General features: G+C 34.5%; 1 protein-coding gene across 1 annotated transcript; it reads right to left on the reverse strand.

Annotated features, from left to right (window-relative positions):
• Nucleotides 1–82: 82 nt before the first annotated feature.
• LOC128238474 (translocation protein SEC63 homolog) lies at nt 83–17,684 on the reverse strand. The gene is made up of 19 exons (XM_052954432.1): nt 17,495–17,684; nt 16,917–17,022; nt 13,525–13,639; nt 13,214–13,329; nt 12,880–12,941; nt 12,584–12,642; nt 12,337–12,387; nt 11,034–11,142; nt 10,596–10,690; nt 8,948–9,083; nt 8,488–8,580; nt 8,009–8,157; nt 7,587–7,734; nt 7,100–7,278; nt 4,902–5,093; nt 4,301–4,546; nt 3,689–3,787; nt 3,347–3,451; nt 83–2,878 (listed from the first exon to the last, which is right to left on the reverse strand). The coding sequence occupies exons 1-19, from the start codon at nt 17,616–17,618 to the stop codon at nt 2,720–2,722; spliced, it is 2,343 nt and encodes a 780-aa protein (XP_052810392.1). The 5' UTR covers nt 17,619–17,684; the 3' UTR covers nt 83–2,719.
• Between the last annotated feature and the right edge of the window lie 257 nt (nt 17,685–17,941).

A 17,941-nucleotide genomic window follows, 5' to 3' on the forward strand; every position in this document is an offset into this window, starting at 1 on the left:
ATGTATAAATGTCCCAGTCAAACTTGATAAAATATGTACCATTCAGAATGACAACACACAGAATTAAAAACAACAAAATTAAGTCGTTAATTCATTTGTTTTATTTTTTTCATAAATTATCAACATTGTTTATTCTGAAAACTAAAATAAATATAACTTTTTACTTGACAATAGTGACACAATGCTGACTAACAAAAATACTACATTTCCCTCTACATATGATTGCATTCCTTAAAAATAAAAAAATACCCAACATTAACCATAAGAACAACCATAAGAGGAACAAATTTATTGTTTTGACAGGCTGCATTCATACAACAAAAAGCTTTTTTTAATCCTGGCAGAATCCAATATTGAAAAAAGTTATTAGAGATTTAAAGAAAAGCAATTTAATGCTTTACAAACGAACATCTTCTGGTTTACCATTTTTAAAATAAAATTGCTTATGAACGTTTGACAACCAATCCGACGAACTATATAATATATTCATTTACTTAACACAGCTCGGCATTAGGCTGTAAAATTAATACATGTACAAGTATGAAGTACAACTTCGGAACAACATATAAATCACTGACATACACATATCTACATCTTCTAGGGTTTCAGCTAGAGTTATGCAAGGATGCTGCACCGTCTTTTTTTGTTAGCACCCTTCTGCCCTCATTGACACCAGCATGTGCACCCTTCTGCCTTCATAGAATTAAATGCTTATGAAATATTTCTTTTGTTTTGATTAAACTAATACGCTGATTATAAATACCTACAAACATTACATATTTAGCAGTTAAAATCTAATATTACTTCCATAAGACACATTTACTAACATTTTCTATCAAATTCATAATTTTTCAGTTCTTTGCAGCCTAATTCAATTTGCCCTTTTTACCAATACCACCACTCTGCAGCACCCTGTCATTTTTAAAATCAGACTAAAACCCTAAGATCAGCAATGCATGACATATTTGTTTTTGAGCTTTATTTACATTAAACAGTCATTAATCAAACATGGAAATTCTAACAATGGAATGGGATACACAGTTCATGCTTTTTGTCTATTTCTCTGATGCAATGCCCTTGAAACGGAGTCAAAGTCATAATCTCTTGATAGTGAAAGTACAGATTTGTGATAGACACAAGAATGAGCAAATGAAGCATTGCACAACAAAGTCTGTCACTCTGACCCTCTCCGCCACATCATTTCCAACAATTTACAACATGCAAAAAAATCTTCAATTCCAAATCTCTTAAAAACTATAAAAAAAATCAATACAAAACAATTTACCAAATGAGGTGCTCCCATTGTCAGTAATTGAAAGGTAAAAATGTGAGTACAGATGCAGGAGATATTTAATTATAGATATTGAATATGGTCCATTTCATGAACATACATGTATTTTGATCCCTATACGAGTATTGTAATAAGTCTTACTCTTGACTAGTGATTCAGATAATGCCTTGTTCAATAGGTATATGACGCTCGAGTGAGCATAAATTTCTGGCCTATAATAAGAGTTCTAAAACAAAACAAAGTTATTTAATTGGGTAGTAATTGCTTGACCTTCTTCAATTATGGTGTATCCTAGTTAATACATATGATTCTTAGAAAAGTATAGATTGAAAACACCAAATACCTTTTATGTTATAACAGTGACTCTTAAATTTCTGGCCTATAATAAGAGTTCTAAAACAAAAGTTATTTAATTGAGTAGTAATTGCTCGACCTTCATTTATGTTGTATCCTAATTAATACATATGATTCTTTGAAAAGTGTAGATTTGAAAACACTGAATACCTCTCATATAACAATGACCATTATTCTGCATACATTAAATGTTAAAAACCACACCAGCACTTGAAAGCGATTTCGTGAGTCTTTGCACCTAATTGGGCAAACAACATAGGCAAACACAACAGAATAGGATTGTGCTTATTGCAGTAAACCGTAAGCACTCATTTGCAGTTAAATACATAAATACATCACCTCTATTTACATACTGAACATCTATGGCTTTTCAAGACACTCTGATTGCATCTTTATGTTTTGTCTTATAAACTAAAATGTGATATTTTGCAACACAGAAAAAAAAAAATATTTGGTTACATCTGTTTCTCAGTAAAGTTATAAAATGAAAGTTTAAAGAATGGAAAAAATCACAGACTTAAAGTCAATCTAATTAAATATAATTTACAATACATAAATTCAACATCATACTCTCAGTATACATAGATTGGCTTTACAGCTACAACAGAATAGAATCACAAAATAATACCAAAGACAGCTTCTTCAGATCTACCGGTATACCAGTAAACTGCTTGAAATCTAAGTGATCCATAAATAATGTAACAATTTATAGCTGAATGTAACACACTTCAATCTCTAAATATTGTAGAAGCTAATTTACATTTACATTCGCCCCCAAATTTGTCTTCGGAAATGTGTGTACAAGGTCATACAAGTACATAATAATGATATCAAATTTGTGCCAAATATAGAGATTAATTTCATCATTTAAGCCAAAATAAATGTTTGAACACATATTTTCGAATCACTCTTCCAAACACAACATGAGACCTCCTTTTCTAAACAACTTCATCATGGTCATCCATTTCAGTTGAAAAGTCTGTTGTCTGTAGAAGTATTAAGCCAGCTATCTATCATGAAACATGTTTATTTATCATCCTGTTTCATTAATATCAGGCTTCTTGTTTGTTTGTCTTAATCATCATAGTCATCATCATCATCATCGTCCTCCATGTCTGTTGAGTAGTCTGAGTCGTTGCTGGCGTCGTTCTTGTGGGCGTCTGCCTCATCCTCGGAATCGGAGATGTCCCACTGAGGGTGATCCTCGATCACCTTGGCTTCCTTCACGTCCAGCTGAAACACACACACAGAAAACTGTACTGACTGGTATTCCTGACAACCTTCTTCAAATAAGAGTATGTATGTGGGCATTGTGTTAAACCAAATGGTAACAAAAATTAATATTTGGCCCTCTAGCTGAAATACATCAGAACAGGGTTTAAATATGAGATTAACACTGAAAAACTTTAGTTTCAAACTCCAGACTCCAGATGTTTGTGAATACGGCCCCTGTCTCTCAGGTGATTTATTTGTAAGGCCAAGAAATTCAAAGAATATATTTTGCACTTTCACTTTGAAAAACTTTTGATAAGCTACCGGTACCTTACATTTCATTATGTAATTGAATGTAATTGGAAACTTCATCGATTCATGTATTTCTTACAGAAAATAACAGCTTAGGCAGTATTCCTTATACCATTTGCATTGTAGCAATCTTGGCAATGATACAAAATTGAAAGAGTAAGCAAAGATCTTTCCTACCTTAAAGTTGTGGTGTTGGTCAAAGTCAAAGTAGCTGTCTGACCTCAGTACGACACTGTAGGTGTAGACCCCCACTTTTGGAGGGGCAGAAAACTTCAGCGTCATCTGAGGATGGAATACATAGGCATACAGGGATTAGATGATGGAGATACTTTCTGTTCTTTTTTAAGATCATATTTGTTATTAAGAGGCTATGAATGGTTAAGTGTTATTTTAAAATAATTCCCAAAACATCAACTTAAAGCCATCGTTTCATAGTATTCAATTAGAGCAACATGTATTTTACAATAGCTGCAAAATGTATGAAATTTAACAAAAGATGTTAAACACAGTATCTGGTACCTCTTCTTCCTTCTTCAGGGAGAGTATTTGTACAGGGGCAGTAACAAGCATGTGGTTTTTCCTATCAGCTACATACAACCACCAACCTTCCTGCTTCTCCTGCGGAAACAAATACAGGGTTCACCATTACAAGGAGCACAGCATAGGGATGCCAATATCTTCTGTTCTGTTAGTTGCCACAATATGTCAAGGAATATTGTAGGGACCCACTCCTCAAAGATCATATCGTATCATCACTTTTTTTAATCAGTATTCATGAAGTGAGTAGAAACAATAAATATTTGGAAACAAGAATAAAGACATAAGACATAGATTATTTAAATTTGCAGGTAAAACATTTAATCAAATTTGTGATACCATATCAAACCAAAATTCTTGACCCTTCCAGTACAAATTTTTCTTGTACGCGCATGACAAAATTGCTCAATACTTCTTAAATTATTTTGTACACAGTGATCAGGATCAGGACTTTTTCTGAACTTTCACAAACAAGATCATTATTAACAGTATGAGTGATATAAACAGACTTCTACATTGGAAATACATAGATGATACCTGTGTATTTATCTAATGTCAAGGACCTTTTTAACCAGAATTTATAGCTTAACTTACATCTGGGAAATGAGGGCAGTGAACAGGGTGGCTTTCCTTTTTCTTTGTTTCAAGTGAGTTCTCTTTCTTGGCCTCTTCCTGGAACTTCTCCCAGTCATCATCTTCATGCTCCGTATCGGCCCGTTTTCGCTTTATCTTCTTCTTGTCTGGCTGTGGTTTGGTTTCAGGAACAGTCCCCTCACCTACAATCTCCTCCGCCTCGGATTCGCTGTCAGAGTTTCTTTCTACATCATCATCTGCTTCAGCCTTTGGTAACAAAAAACATTAAGTTAAAAAGGTAGATGATTATTTTATTTCTCATATCATATATTAATTAAACAAGAACTTATTGGTGTAGTCTCTGTGTTGCGTACTCGGGTCTTAAATGGACTAATGACCCCTTTTGAAATTTGTAACCATGCTGTTTTGTCTGACTGTTGCCAGCCATAAGTCAGTCCTACAAGAAAAAGTTCAGTTTGTTTCTGTTTCTGTTTGTCTCAACACATGGATAGAACGATTTCCATTCAGCAATTGTATAACCCAAATTTGTGTTCAATACAGTTAATTGCATTAACATGTCAAGATTTCTGACTTGATAAGCTTTAAATACAATTCAACTGACCTCCTCCTCCCCCTCAGGTTTTTCCGATGTCACCTGACCGTCAGGCTTGGCCCCGACATTCTGTACAGCTGGCTTCTTCCAGTTGAACGCTTGTTTTGCCTTCTTGGGCTTGGCCTTCTTCTTGCCCTTCCCATGAGCGGGCTTCTGCCAGGCTTTGGGCTTGTTCTCTGCACTCGCAGCTTCCTCCACACCCTAAAAATAACAGGTTATTCATATTAATGAACCAGTACTGTAATGATCTTTTTATGGTCAGCCCCAATGAATTCAGCAAGTGTAGTAAATTAAATTGTAGTATTATAAAATATTAGTTTCTTTTCCCTTTCAAAAGACTCAAAACGGCTGAAATATCAATCCTTGGGGTGTAAATATCTACTGCAATAAATTATGAAAGATAGTATTTCATACTGATCTCTAAATGTGATGAAAGTCAATGATTCCCCAAATTCAATTATCCCCAATACTTAACATCAAATAATTTATTAGGATGTTGAAAAAACTAGTACAGGTAAAAAGACATTCATAAAAAAATATCATATATTTTGCTTTGGGAAAGGGTCCGATAGTCGAACCCGTGGGTACTAAAAAAAACCTAGCGAGTCACCTTCAGTTTTGAACAACTTAATGTTGAACCAAGATTTCAACAAAGCATGAAAACTAGGAAACCATTCAAGAGAGACAACAAGTATATAATTTTTATCATTTATATTGATAGCCTTTATTTGAGGTATGCAACCATTTGGAGATATATATATATTATGCAATAAAATAAGTTAAAAAAAATATATATATGCTTCTTAAATCCTCCGATATATTTTCCTTAGAAGACAAACATTTTTAATGCAATAAAATATTCATTGAAACAGAAAGCATGCAAAAAAATTAAAAAAAAAATCAAATATTTTGAGAGAACAAATCAACATACCCTTCTTTTGTTTTACAAACAAAAGTCACTTACGGAAAATAAACACAACCATTTATTCCAATCATGCATTTGTGAAATATTTTACATAATTTGTTGGGTGATGAATACCGCTATTTAATGGAATGCACATACTCTATCAGGACTGGGAAAAGTATATTAAGCAATATTTATTGTCAGATCTAAAGCATCAATATGGGCACAAATTTAAAAAATTTGAACTCCAGATAGATAAACTTGTGAAAATTGCATTATTTGTAACATTGTTTTTTCTAACTTTAATTATATAATACAGTGTTCTCAATAAGAACGAGATGCTTGCCAAAATGGACAGTTCAAATAGCAATTAGGCCGCTTCAAATTTGGAAAAATAAGTGAAAGTTATGTAGAATAAGAAGTAGCCGGTTGGTTACTATACTATTTGAGAAGGTTCAACCAAAACTTATTGAGAACCCTGATAATATATAATAACCTCCTATATTATTTTAATAGCATTAGTGATGTCAGAGATATATAGTATGTAAAATAAGTGACGGCCATTTATTTTGTACATACTAACAATCTTTAATCTTTTTCGTGGTCAACATAATAATATTGTGTAAACAACCCACTGACTGGGCCAGCCACTGTTTATATCTAGCTGAAAAAAAAAATCAACAATAGCTGACTGCTGATTTACTAAAATAAATGTATCTAAAAACTTGAAGAATTCTTCCTTCTCATTGGACAAAATATTATGCTGACCACAAGTTTTGTTTGCATTTGTATTATTTTTTGAAAAAAATTAAACTTGAAAACTATTTAAACTCCCACCAAACTGTTATCAAATCTAACATTTTCTTTGAAATTTGAAACATTTCTTTTCCACCAAACCTTTTTACCAAACTCCTTCATTTTTCATAAAATATTCTTACAGAAGCAGTTTTCAACCAATCAGTTGCATTTTCAGGTTTGTTCAGCTAAAACGAAACAACTCAGGAAATCAAAAAGCAAGCAACGGAAAAACTATCAGCAAATGTCCAAGCAATAAATAACTTGGTGGTTTTTAAGATCGCATGATAGTTCTTTACCAGTTATATGGTGTCCAAATAAATATACAAACACTTATCCATTAATTCTTGATGAGAGAGTCTTAGTTTGATTGAGTCTGCTCAATGATGGCAACACTGTCAGGGCCCCTAGAGTTGATTTGAGCAGCATTCCAACGTTAAGAGTCAAAGACCAGAGAGTGAACAACTACACTATTAGTATCAGATACCATTTCCAGCCCCTGCCTCACCTTATTTTCCTCATCCCCATCTTGCTCCTCCACCTGTTCTTCCTCCCCCACAGCCGGCTCATCTCTCTCCCCTGTCAACTTGTTGATGTCAAAGTCGTCCATCATGTTCTTACGTCGCAGGCTCACGGTCACTGTCACAATACTGCCCGCACGAATTGTCCGGTCATCATCATCCAAGACTGCGGGTTTCCAATGCATTTCATTACCATAGATGTAACTATTCATATTGACACATTTTTAGGACTGCAACATATTATCTAAGGAAATTAAACTATATAAAAAATTTCAACAATAAAACTTTGATAATAAATTTGTTTCCAAAACATGTATAAAAGCACTCACCACATTTTCCAGATGAAAAATAGCCTCAAGGTTTCTTAACTGTACAAAAATATGATGACAAGCAGTTTTTCCGTCATTATACAGATGAAGCGATTCTTTCATTTGGAATTCAACATGCATTTTACCTAAATACCAGGTCCCTTACCTTCTGATTTGACGACCATGACAACATTGGGGAGGGTGGCACACACATTAATAACATCCTGGTATTCATCGTCTGTCAGAGATCTCAACAAAGCACGTCTCTCATCGTCATCCATGGCTACAAGGTCACGGATTCGCTGTACATTACGCTGAAAACATATATATGAATATTCTATAAGAAATGATGCATGAATGTTAAGATTCTGTCATTGTTTAGTCCTAGTGGACAGTTCCAGGAAAAAGGGATGTGGCAAGTACTGCTAGACTGCCACAGAGGAAATAAGCTTGGCCCTTAAGATAAATCACTGACCCAGGGGACAAAACTCAAATCTATAAGGTATTCAAAATAGTTAAGTATTTAAAAGCATTTTATGATTTCCTTTATATTCAGAAGTCTAGTCAGGTACTTGGAGCTCCAATTACCTTCCTGGTGACAAAGTGTCGGAGCATGTCGGGTCGTATATGTGGGAGTTGCTGCAGTGGGTTGGACTTGGCTTCAAGGGCCTGGGTCATCATCTGAGACACCTTCATACAGTTCTCTACAGTCTCAAGACGCGGCATCTCGTTCATTCCTGGGGGAGTACGTACAGTCATACTTTATACCATTCATATAATTTTGTTATTAGAAATGGGGATTTTTCCCCACATTAAGTAATACTCAAGAAATACATATGATCCATTATTTTGTATTTCATATAGCATGTATTGTTAGTATTTTGTATGCCAAATAGTATTGTAAGAATTCATTCAAAGGTCTGGTTTTGATGTTTGAAACATTTAAATTCAAGCATAACCATTAAGAATTATCTTTACTACGGTATGTTGAGCCTTAATTTTATTACACCTAATTACTTGGTAAAGCATTTCCAGGGGCATGCAAAAGTTCTATACAAGGTACTTACGCTGTCTGGCCATGGCACTGGCCACCAACTGGGAGAGAATGTTGATCATTTCATTGATAAGGGCTGGGCACTTTTTCAAAACATACATCTGGTCTGAAAACACATATATACACAGGTCAAGACACTATTAAGAATAGTTATACCTTCTTTAATGGTGTCATAGGGTTTTAATCAGTGCCTGTATACACACACATTTATAGACAATGGCAAGATTTCAAAAAGGTTTTGTTTTAACTTGTTTCACTTCATCCTAGAAATATGAAGCAAATTACCTTGTAACCTAAAAGAAACTCTGACATTTTAGTATACAGGTAAAATTGTTGACAAAACATGCAATATTCTTAGAAATGCAGTGTAACTCAACTTATCTTGGCACTTAAAAAAAACTGCTTTCATTCAAATTGGTTGACAAGTTTCTCTCGCAATATGCTAATAGGTTGACAGAAGCCAAACTTTTTACCTATCTTGAGTGTCTGTGGTGGCAGCTCCATGCGGGCAAAGTGTGCATGTAACAGGGCGCGTGCCTTCACACTATAACCAAAACATAGGGGGCGTTCCTTGTTCTTCTCATCTAGGTTAGGTAACTGCTTCATCAGCTGGTAGGGGAGGTAATAATGAATGATTAATGTATTTGTTTAACCGAGAAAACCAAAAATACTATTTCACTTACATTCAACACCTACTTTCATTAGAGTTCTAAATCCTAGAGTCAAACAAGTCTAACCCTGTTCGCATGTAATCCATGTGGGTGCTTAAGATCCGCATCCAAGCATAATTGAGCAGGGAGATATTAGAGCAAATATGGTAAAAAAGTGACTATGCTTTGCTTAAAAAAAACAATATTGAAATTTCAACAGTGCCCAAAATTTTCCATTTTAAAACCTATTAAATTTCAAGAGAAAATGTTGGCATGAAGCTTAACACACAGTGAACTAATGTAATTTTTGTCGTTTAAGTTTACGAATTAGACAAAAATTTATTTCCCTTGTTTGTATGCCTCTGATAGGTGTCGCTAGTTTTGTACAGGAAAAGCACAAGGATTTCAAGCATTTGTAGCATGTTGTAAGTCTAGTAGATATTTGTCATTAGTAGTCCTATAGTTGCTAATGACGAGTGAAAGATTTGAGAATATGATTTGCATTTTAATATATGTAATTTGGCATACTACATTCTCTTCTTTTTGTTGTACAAAGTTATTTTTCATATATGTTCAACATACTGGTATTCATGTTTGTATAACATGTATTTATCAAGTTTATTAAACATGTTGTGTCATGTTTGCTTAAGATAAGCTGTTATTCATGCATAATGAATATAGTTAGTTCATTTTATGTGTTTGCAATGTTCATGAACTTGACAGAATAAACATGTATGTTATTGTTAATAAATAAATAGCCGGTCTGTTGGCACCCACTAGGCTGATACCAAAAAATATATACATTTTTGTTTTGTTTTTGGTTTGAGGACATTGGACGGTGGCAGTTAATGTTGCAATGGTTTACACTTATAGTGTTGTGACATTTACCGCAGCTGGTTTGTCCTTGGGCTATCAGAGGTGTGGTCCATAAGGGAAAAGCCATTACAGGCGTGATAAGGGCGCTGAATTATAGCATATTTGAAAAGGGGTGCAATTTGAAAGCATGTTATTTCTCAATTTTTGTGGGGCCATAGTGATGTTGTTTTTTTCAATTTAATCATTTTTTTCTACATAAAAATGATACATTTCAGAAAGCCAATTTTTGCATATTTTTGATTGCATATTTATGTATCAATGATTTGTACCTGTTAATGTGAAAAACAATTGAGATGTTTGAAATTAAATGACTTTTAAACTTTAAGTATGAATTATATTTCTGCTTAGAACTATGACTGTGTTTATTGTTATTGCAGACACAAGGCTGAAGTGGTTTCCATTTGAAGTGTGGATGCATAACATGAATGCTGACTTTGGATGTGAACATTAAGAGCATGGAATAGTGGCCTCATGCTTTTGTTTTATAAGTGGTCAAAGAAGGGTTACTATCAAATCTACACATAACAAAATTATAACAATTGTTACAAATATCAAGATATTTTTTTTCTGATTGGTAAATAGAAAGCAAGCTTACAATGGGAATTTCTTCATTGTCACTGGGTCGCTCCATGATTTCGGAGTTGTTGGCCTTATCAAACTCAAATGATGCCCCCAGAACCATGATCACCTCTGAAGAAAAGAGCAACATTATCAGCAATTTTCATGGAAACAATAAACACATTTTAACAAAAGGCACAACATTTTTTTTCTTTAAAACTTAAAGAGTGTTTTACACAAGTAATCCAATTCAGAATGGTCAAGGATGATAGCACAATATTTGTTTTCGCTTCTCTGGAAATGTCTCACATATATTGTGTAAGTCCTAGAATTACAGACCTTTGGAGATAATTAACATCTATAGCTACAACATGGTTGTAAAGCAATCTGCTTCCTTATATCTTAAAATCCAACACGATTCAACAGTGCAGTTGGTGATAACTTTCATCACAACTTTGAATTGCATAATTCTTACTCTTGAGGATCATCTGCGGGTTTTTGCTGAAAAAGTATAGGTAGAGTCGAGTTGTGTTGAGCAGCACCTGATCCTTGCTGAACTTTATAGACCGATACCACCACACACCCTGCGAATAGATCAAAGAGTATTTCTGTTTAAGAAAACCTTGTTAAGTTCACAATAGTAATACTACCAAAACCACTATAGTCTAGTAAATATAATCAGAAATGAACTTTAAATGCATCATATCAGGGGTTTTTCTATAGTACCCACGGGTCGGAATAATGGACCCATTCCCATAGCAAAATACCAGTATAAGATATTTTTCCCAATCTTAAGAAAAAAATCGCAATAACAAAAATTAAAAAAAAATATATATTTTTTTTTTATGAAAGTCTTTTTACTGGTTCATATTCAACATCCTCATAAATTATGCGATGTTTTGGGGATAATTGAATTAAGAAATCATTGATTTTCATTACATTCAGAGATCAGTATGAAATATTATTTGTCATGATTTATTGCAATAGATATTTACACCCAAAGATTTGATATTTCAGCCATTTTGGAGTCTTTTAAAAAGGAAAAGAAACTATTATTTAAAAATTAACTCTTTTGCAGGAGACTAGACAGCTTGTTCTTTTAACTGTAAAATTTCCCATTTTCAGCATTTTGTGACACAAATTTTTTCCAAAATGTCTGTCTTTTTCCCAAAATGGGAAGAAAAAGCCCTGCATATACGGTATATGATAAGACAAGTTTAAAAAAAATCCACGGAGGCACAGGTTTACATCATGGTCATTAATATTTGAAAGTTTGAAAAAGATTTGTTCAATAACGACAAAGATGAATCCCGGACAAAAAAAAAACGGACGGACAGACGGACAACCCGATTCCAGTATACCCCCCCAAACTTTGTTTTGGGGGGTATAAATGACAGGGTGCTGCAGAAGGGGTAAGGTTGCTTAGGGCACATTTTATCAGGCTGTAAAGAACTTAAACATTTATATAAAATTGACAGTTAATGATAGGGATTTTTTTGACAGACTTATGTATTTAATTCTATAAAGGCAGAAGGGTGTCTACGATGGCCTTCATGTGGGCAGAAGCCTCTTCTTACAAAGCAATCGGTGCAGTACTCTTCCGTATTTATTTAGCTTTAACCCTACATGACGTTAAAATTGCAAAAATAAAGGAAAGCATAAATCCTCATAAAATTGTACATCAATTCATCAATAACAAACAGAGACAGGAATACCTGCCAATCATTTGAAAGGAAAGGAAATGAACATTTAGATTTGAAGGGAATATCAAGTCTTACCACACAGGCAGGCATGATGACCATGAACAGCACAATGTACACCAACAGAACCTGAAAGCAGATACATGTATGTATGGTTATGTACCAAACACCAACCCCACAATGTTACACAATTTCTGTATATCAGAGTGAAATATATAAAAAAAATTATGCACCTATCAGCTACATGTTTTACTGTGAGTCAAGTGTCTGTGTAAATATTCACATACAGTATTACTAAGAGACAAATTTAACCTTTTTCACATACCCACATAGAGTTCTTATCATCAACAATCCACTTCGGTAGGGCAATTCCAAAGGTTGTGACTGAAACGATCAATTAAAGAAACTCAGCATTGTACAAATGCACAAATTAATAGTGGTTTAAGTGTCCACATCTAGAGAGTTAGGGGGTTCGAGCTCCATCAGGGTTTGAGTGGTCCAGTAGTTTAGTTGAACCAGTAATTGTTTCTAGCCATGAAATGGAGTCATAGTGATTGTAACAAGTTAAAAAGAAAGTGTACATGGAAAACTTAGTAAATTATACACAAGAAAGCTACAAACCTCCTGGTCCATCTGGGTTGCCATGCTCTTCCCAGTTTTTTCTTGATTCTTCATCTGTCAGTCTGGAGAACAAAAGCACACACACAGATGTATACCCAATATTTTATCATGGTAATGCACATGTATGCAGTCATTGCATTAAAATAATTACCATGATGGCTGACAAAGTTCTAAAAACAAATAAAAACTACATAACACATTCACACAATTTTACATGAAGTTGTCTGCAACAAGGCATCTTCCAATGCTGTTGGTTTCACAGAATATGATTTTATGTTGGAGAACAATTACTTGGTATACAATGTACATATACAGACATTCAAATATAACTTACGCTGCATAAGCCTTTGCTACCCTCATGAACATTTTCTCATCGCCTTTGTATTTGTCTGGATGAAATTCTAAACTCAGCTTTCTGTAAGCTTTCTTTATCTCTCGCATACTTGCACCCTAAAAAATGCAGAATACTTCAATGTAATTGATTAATTTATAATGATGATCACTAGAATCACCCCATCCAAATACAAGTTTATACTTATAATCAATAACAATCATGTGTGCCTCTAGATTCTAATAAAGCTAAATTGACACCATTTTATAAATTTTACAACCAAAGACATGAAGAAGATATTTGGCAAGACTTACTCTGTCTATCTGTAGGATCTGGAATGGATCGTACTCTTGATGTTCAATTTGTATGGTGGAAACTTTATAAGCCAGAAGCACAAATATGACCCATCCAAAAATTAAACTTATTTGACTGAAATAGAAAATTTTCAATTACAGAAAAAGTGCTTGATTAGTTAGAAATATGTATTTATAACATTAAAAAGGAAATATTTCTTAAAGATATGTCATAAGATGCATTTTCATATTGAGTTATAGATGTTATAGCTGAATTTTCGTTAATATTCAAAAAAATCAATCAGTATAAACAGGGCTCGACATTAACCACTGCCCGATTGCCCGGGGCAAGTAATTTTTGCAGGCGGGCAGTAGTTTTTAGAATCTACCTGCCCGATCGGGCAGTAACAAAAAAAACTCGTTATAGTGGCGACTTTTCTGGTAAAAAATAGTAGTCCGTAATCTCCTTCTTGGAGAGTATTTATCAAACCGAAACTAATGCACTCATTGGTTGTTGACTTGAAAAATCGGGTCAAACGGAGCTCCTCTGACATTTTCATTCGAAACTACGATGGCGAAGACTGCCGAATATTTTCCGATAGAGCTCGAGTAATTCCGTCTAGATCCGTTGGCCAATCGCGTGAGCTGCACCAAATCTATATAGCTAGCATTCCAGTTAATGCCCTCACAATGTACACAAATCGTCAAATGATGTTTTGACAGTCGATGCTGTCAAGTTTTTTTTAATGTTTCAAACGAAAAAAGGCTAAGTCATCCGAGAAAAAGACCAGCTATGAAAAGAAACGAAAACGACGCTGGGTCGAGTCTTGGGGAAACAATTTTCCTAGACACAGCGAGAATGGTCATTTTGACTATTTTTCGGACTGCTCCAATTTTCGGATGCTCGGTTTTTGGAACTTTACGATTTCACTTTACATTGCGATAAATTGTAATTTACTTCAGAATAAATGTAAGATTACAAGGCTAAGATTATAAGTGGTTGACTGTTCGTTCTTATAATTCAATTTTAAAATACAGGTAATAAAAATAATATTTTGTTTGCTTTCTGCCTTATTCATTTTATGCGTTATGCTTGCCTTTGTATGTTTGCATGTCAACTTGTGCTTATTATTTTTGAGTTGTGCTTGCTTGTGACAAAGTTGTTGCATCTTTGTAGTCAATATTTCTGCTTTTGTTCCATGCATGTAAAATTGTTTAGGACATCATAACATCCATTCTGTTTTATATGTGTCGTATAATCTTATTTCTGATTTCATTAAATGTTTTAATATGTTACTGAGAGTGTTTAGCTAATGTAGTTACCCTCTGTGAGAAAGTTGCTGATCAGTTCTTCTCAAATCTGATTTGGGGGGATAATTGATTTCTTAAAAACATTTTTCTTTGCAGTCGCACTTTTGTGCTGGTATTGATAATTCAGTGTTTTATTTACATAAGTTCTTATAGCAGTTTTTAGGCCACTGGTCAGGATCAGCAGCGTTTTCCACAGCTTTAGATATGCTTAATATGTGTGCTTTTAGATGATATATAATATAGAAATATCTAATACTTTTTCCTTTTATAGCTATTTTTACTCTTGTTGATCTCATATACATTTGTTAACGGTCGGTTAAAAAGCTCATCAGAGCTTATGTTGCATATGTTTGTGTCTTGCCGACTTGAAATAAAACTTATTGTATTGTATTGTATTTCATCCTTAATAATTTGAATGTATGTGCTATTAGTTACAAATTTCATGACAACTGATTTATTTCAAATACAGCAAGCCCTGATGTGCAGGTTGAATCTGGAAATGGGTTTTGATGTGACAGGGTTGTCATTATGAACCGATTGCCGATCAAATCCATCATTTAAAATCGTGAAAAAATCGGTTGTTTTTCAGGAATTTTAAAATTGAGATCGAAAAAAAATGGCCGAAAAAGTCGAAGAAAATCGCCGTACTAATTGCCGATGAACACTGTATAGCGACACCGTTTCTTGTAGTACAAACGCTTGGAAAAAATAACACAGCGTTTGATTGATTACTCCAGTTTTGAGCGACCAATGATGTGCCGCGATACAAAAAAACAAACAACACAGGAATTTTAAAATTGAGATCGAAAAAAATGGCCGAAAAAGTCGAAGAAAATCGCCGTACTAATTGCCGATGAACACTGTATAGCGACACCGTTTCTTGTAGTACAAACGCTTGGAAAAAATAACACAGCGTTTGATTGATTACTCCAGTTTTGAGCGACCAATGATGTGCCGCGATACAAAAAAACAAACAACACATGCACAATGGCGCAGCCGAAATCAAAAAAGTTTAAGTCTATTTGATTTTGGGTTCCAACAAAGAAACGGTGAGAACGAAAATGCAAATTGGGAACACATTGTTTGTTGTTCTTTTTAAGTTACGATCGATGCATGGCGCCTGCTTGAAATGTCCATTTTGTTGAATAAAATGTGTTTGTTTTCTGTTACAGAACAAATCTAGTCTAGCGGATCGCGATAAAATCAATGTGTCGTTTCTGATATGTCTGGTGCTGATACCTTCAAACCCCCGCTAAGATTACTCATTATGAAAAGCTAGCGAACTTTCTGAAACAAAATGTAAGATATTATGGTCTGCGATTTCAGCGGTCCGCTAAGCTAGATTCTTCCCACTTTTTATTTTTCTCGGCGATCTCCGGGTAGGAGGTGATTTCATTGCTTCAAGTTCATTCTGTTGTTAGCTGTTATCAAGGTAAGACAAACGATTTATTATTCAATCTATGTAGAATCTAAGTGTTAATGTAAATTATTTCCATTCCATTAATGATTGAGTCTGGGCCCATAGTTTCGCCAAACTAAAATAGACCGACATCATCAGTCATCTAGCTCTGATTACTATTTAGAACAATTTGATTTGCAGGAGATAACAAGAGATTCTAGAGCCAGATGTGTAGCCACATAATCCAAAATTGGATATTTCGGCCCATTTATATTGTTTTCAAAGTAGAATAGTCTGAATAAATGTTTTCTAAACAGTCAATTTTGCTTTCAGGGAAACAGGTTTTAGACCCTCAGCTAGGAATGTCTAAAATTCGTTTTCGTCTCCCCCTGAACCCCCGACCAGGGCGTTGCCCTGGACCTAACAAGGGGGCCTAGGCGGCCCCTTGACCCCTGGCCAGATCTGTTCGATTTATAAAAAAATCGGTTGGTGAAAAACATAATGACAACCCTGTGTGAAGTATAACAACAAAATGAGCCCCAAAAAATTGGGCAAGTAAAAAATCCATTCGGGCAAGTGAATATGGCTAGGTGGTTGCCCAAAGGGCAACCAAGAATTAGAATAAGCGTCAAGCCCTGATAAATATTAAATATGAGACTCAATTTTAAGCAGTTCATCTTAAAGTCATAGTAAAATTACTTACACAGCCTTGCGCCTTGTTTTTAGCCAAGAGGTTTTAACTTTAAGTTTTTGACGCTTCCCTTCACATGGAGCACAGTGACAGAGAAGTCTATTTCTTTCTTTTTCATCTGAAAAATACAATAAGGTACGCACTGGATGTACAACTTTGTTGGAAACATATGCATTCAATTTGTTTGGCACTTTCTTGACATTTTTTTCTCTCACTTTTAATGGTGTACATAATTTCATATTCTATTAACACACCCCTCAGCATTATCAGTATGACAGATGTTTGAAGAAAGAGAACTCAGTTTCAAAAATATGTGGGTGGTAAAAAACTTATAATACTTCAAACATTGGTGTTTAAGCTATCATAGGCCGTGAAATTTTATACAAGTTCAATACCATATGGTAAAAAACAAGCACAAAACCATTCAGCATGGTGAGAAGAATTCTGAAAAAAAAATGTTATCAATAATATGACGGGTGCAAAAAATACTTGTTGCTAGAAAATCATACGCAAAATGCAAAAACTACAGCAAAAATCAAACACTTAAAACAGTAAAAATCTCAGAATGTTGAACTATGGGATATATTTACCTTTACTTTCCGCAGTTGGCCACAAATAATACGTGCCAGGAATTATTAAAAGGGCCCAAAAGGAGAGCAAAAAATAGTAGAATGTGCTTCCTTCCTCGTCATACTCAAATTCCATCCCAGCCATTGTAATTTAATAAAAACAACCTGCATACGCAGACTTTCTTGTGATGATGATGATGGCCGGAAGCGGAAATATTTTGGTTCCCGTTTCGTTAGCCGATAGCCATTCGTATCTAGTCAAAACGGTATTTTACCTTATCGGTTCTAGACTGGTTACGCTCTTTCCCTTTTTTGTTTCGATTCTCTTTAGAGGTAACGATTTTGCGTTTTCGTAGCCTCCAATGCTATCAAATATTTATAACGAATTCTACACACACACACACGCACATGCACACACACAAAAGTTCTACTTAGGTGAGGGATCAATTTTTCGCCTGTACCAATTAT

Source organism: Mya arenaria, chromosome 6 (genome assembly GCF_026914265.1).
Source record: "Mya arenaria isolate MELC-2E11 chromosome 6, ASM2691426v1".
Lineage (NCBI taxonomy): Eukaryota > Metazoa > Mollusca > Bivalvia > Myida > Myidae > Mya > Mya arenaria.

Coding starts and splice junctions, on each gene's coding strand:
- LOC128238474 (XM_052954432.1), bottom strand. CDS start 17,618: ATGGCTGGGATGGAATTTGAGTATGACGAGGAAGGAAGCACATTCTAC. Junction 17,023..17,494: donor GCCAACTGCGGAAAGTAAAG/GTAAATATATCC, acceptor TGTATTTTTCAG/ATGAAAAAGAAAGAAATAGA. Junction 3,452..3,688: donor CCCTGAAGAAGGAAGAAGAG/GTACCAGATACT, acceptor TTCCATCCTCAG/ATGACGCTGAAGTTTTCTGC.